Below are 1,466 nucleotides of genomic sequence, written 5' to 3'. Positions count from 1 at the left end.
GAACCATCAGAACTGGACCAGAACCATCAGAACTGGACCAGAACATCTCTCTGCTACCAGAACCTGTCAGAGGACTGACCTGGGCTGGTACTCCAGGTTGGAGTGGATCTGGTAGTACCAGTCTCCATCTGGCAGCTCCTCAGTGGAGGTGACTCCAGAGGTGATCTCCTGTCCGTCTCTCAGCCAGCTCACCTTGATGGTTTTAGGGTAGAAGCTGTAGGCAGCGCAGGTCAGCATGGCATTCTGACCACCAGAGGGTGACTCAGAATAAATGGTGACGTAGGGCTCCGCTGTAAAACAATCAGTTCATGAATTTAGACTGAATCTGTGCTAGATGGAAAAACACTTTAAATGATATTAATGTGGAAGGGTTTCATTAAATATAAATGAATCTATGTTTTTAGCTCACATCAAATAAAGTTTAATGGTCGTGGTTAAAATGCTTCTGAACCAGTTTCATTAGTGGATATGGAAATGCCCCTGAAGAAGATCATAACTGAAACACTTTGGTCTCCAATAGAGTCTGTTCCTTCACTTCCTGTGTCGCTGAAGTTACGTCCTCACCAGTTCATTGACTTTCTTCAGGTATATTGGAAGTTGGTGAAGTTCTACCAGAAATGTTGGGACCTGGTTCTATAACAGGGATTTGTTTTCTTTTATTTCATACATAAAGTCCTGTTAATTCATTTTATAATATTAAACAAAGACTTCGTTGCTCCTTTATGACATCATAGTCAGATCGATGGGAGCCAAACAGGAGTTTTCAGCACTGATTGAACCATATTGCTGGTTCTGGGAGTTGTCTCCTGTGTTTGTACTTGTTGTTTATTATGAGCAGTCTCATCCTCTGGGAGTTCATGGACTTTTGTATCATTTTAAAGTTGTAATACTTAAAGGAGTGGGTGTAACGATTGATCATTAAATCAATGGTTCAATTTCTATTGCTGCGATGGAACCACATCGATCAGTGCTCTGCAAATCGTTGATGGAAACGACATAAGCTAGCCTACAGACTTGAACAAGATCAACCATGAAGCTTGGGCCAAATGAGGTGAGACGATGTTCCAGTTGCATTTGAGTTTTGAGCACAAGTACCATCCGCCAGAAACCCCTGCGCAAGACAAGGAATACAGGGAGGTGATGTCACAACTTTACAAACTTGGACAGAGGCCAACTCTACTGTCCAAGACTACACTCTTCATTAGGAAGGAGGTTGGATTGACTTCTCATCAGCTGCAGAAGCCAGGAAGTATGTCTGGTCCTACGGGACATTCTGATAAACTACCATTGCTACCACAGTCTACAACAGTCATCACTTATCCCGTGCAGTCGTACACCCATCTGGAATAACCCTGACATTTTACAAAACAATAATGTGATAAACTTTCCGTACTGGAAGAATAAAGGTATTACATATCTGGATCATTTGTTTGAAGTTACGGCGTTTATCACACTCGCTAGATTAA

At 42.2% G+C, this 1,466-nt stretch overlaps 1 protein-coding gene across 1 annotated transcript in view; it reads right to left on the bottom strand.

Moving 5' to 3' along the window:
• Positions 1–79: 79 nt before the first annotated feature.
• Positions 80–1,466, bottom strand: part of LOC107104507 (rano class II histocompatibility antigen, D-1 beta chain-like) — a gene marked incomplete at its 3' end in the record, with an annotated part of 10,494 nt that continues 9,107 nt past the window's right edge. The window contains exon 3 of the mRNA XM_015404513.1: positions 80–290. Coding sequence (XP_015259999.1) covers positions 80–290 — 211 coding nt within the window. The remainder of the gene's footprint in view (positions 291–1,466) is intronic.

This window comes from Cyprinodon variegatus, unplaced genomic scaffold (assembly GCF_000732505.1).
Source record: "Cyprinodon variegatus isolate N-32 unplaced genomic scaffold, C_variegatus-1.0 Scaffold1770, whole genome shotgun sequence".
Taxonomy (NCBI): domain Eukaryota; kingdom Metazoa; phylum Chordata; class Actinopteri; order Cyprinodontiformes; family Cyprinodontidae; genus Cyprinodon; species Cyprinodon variegatus.
This window is presented reverse-complemented; position numbering and strand designations above follow the sequence as displayed.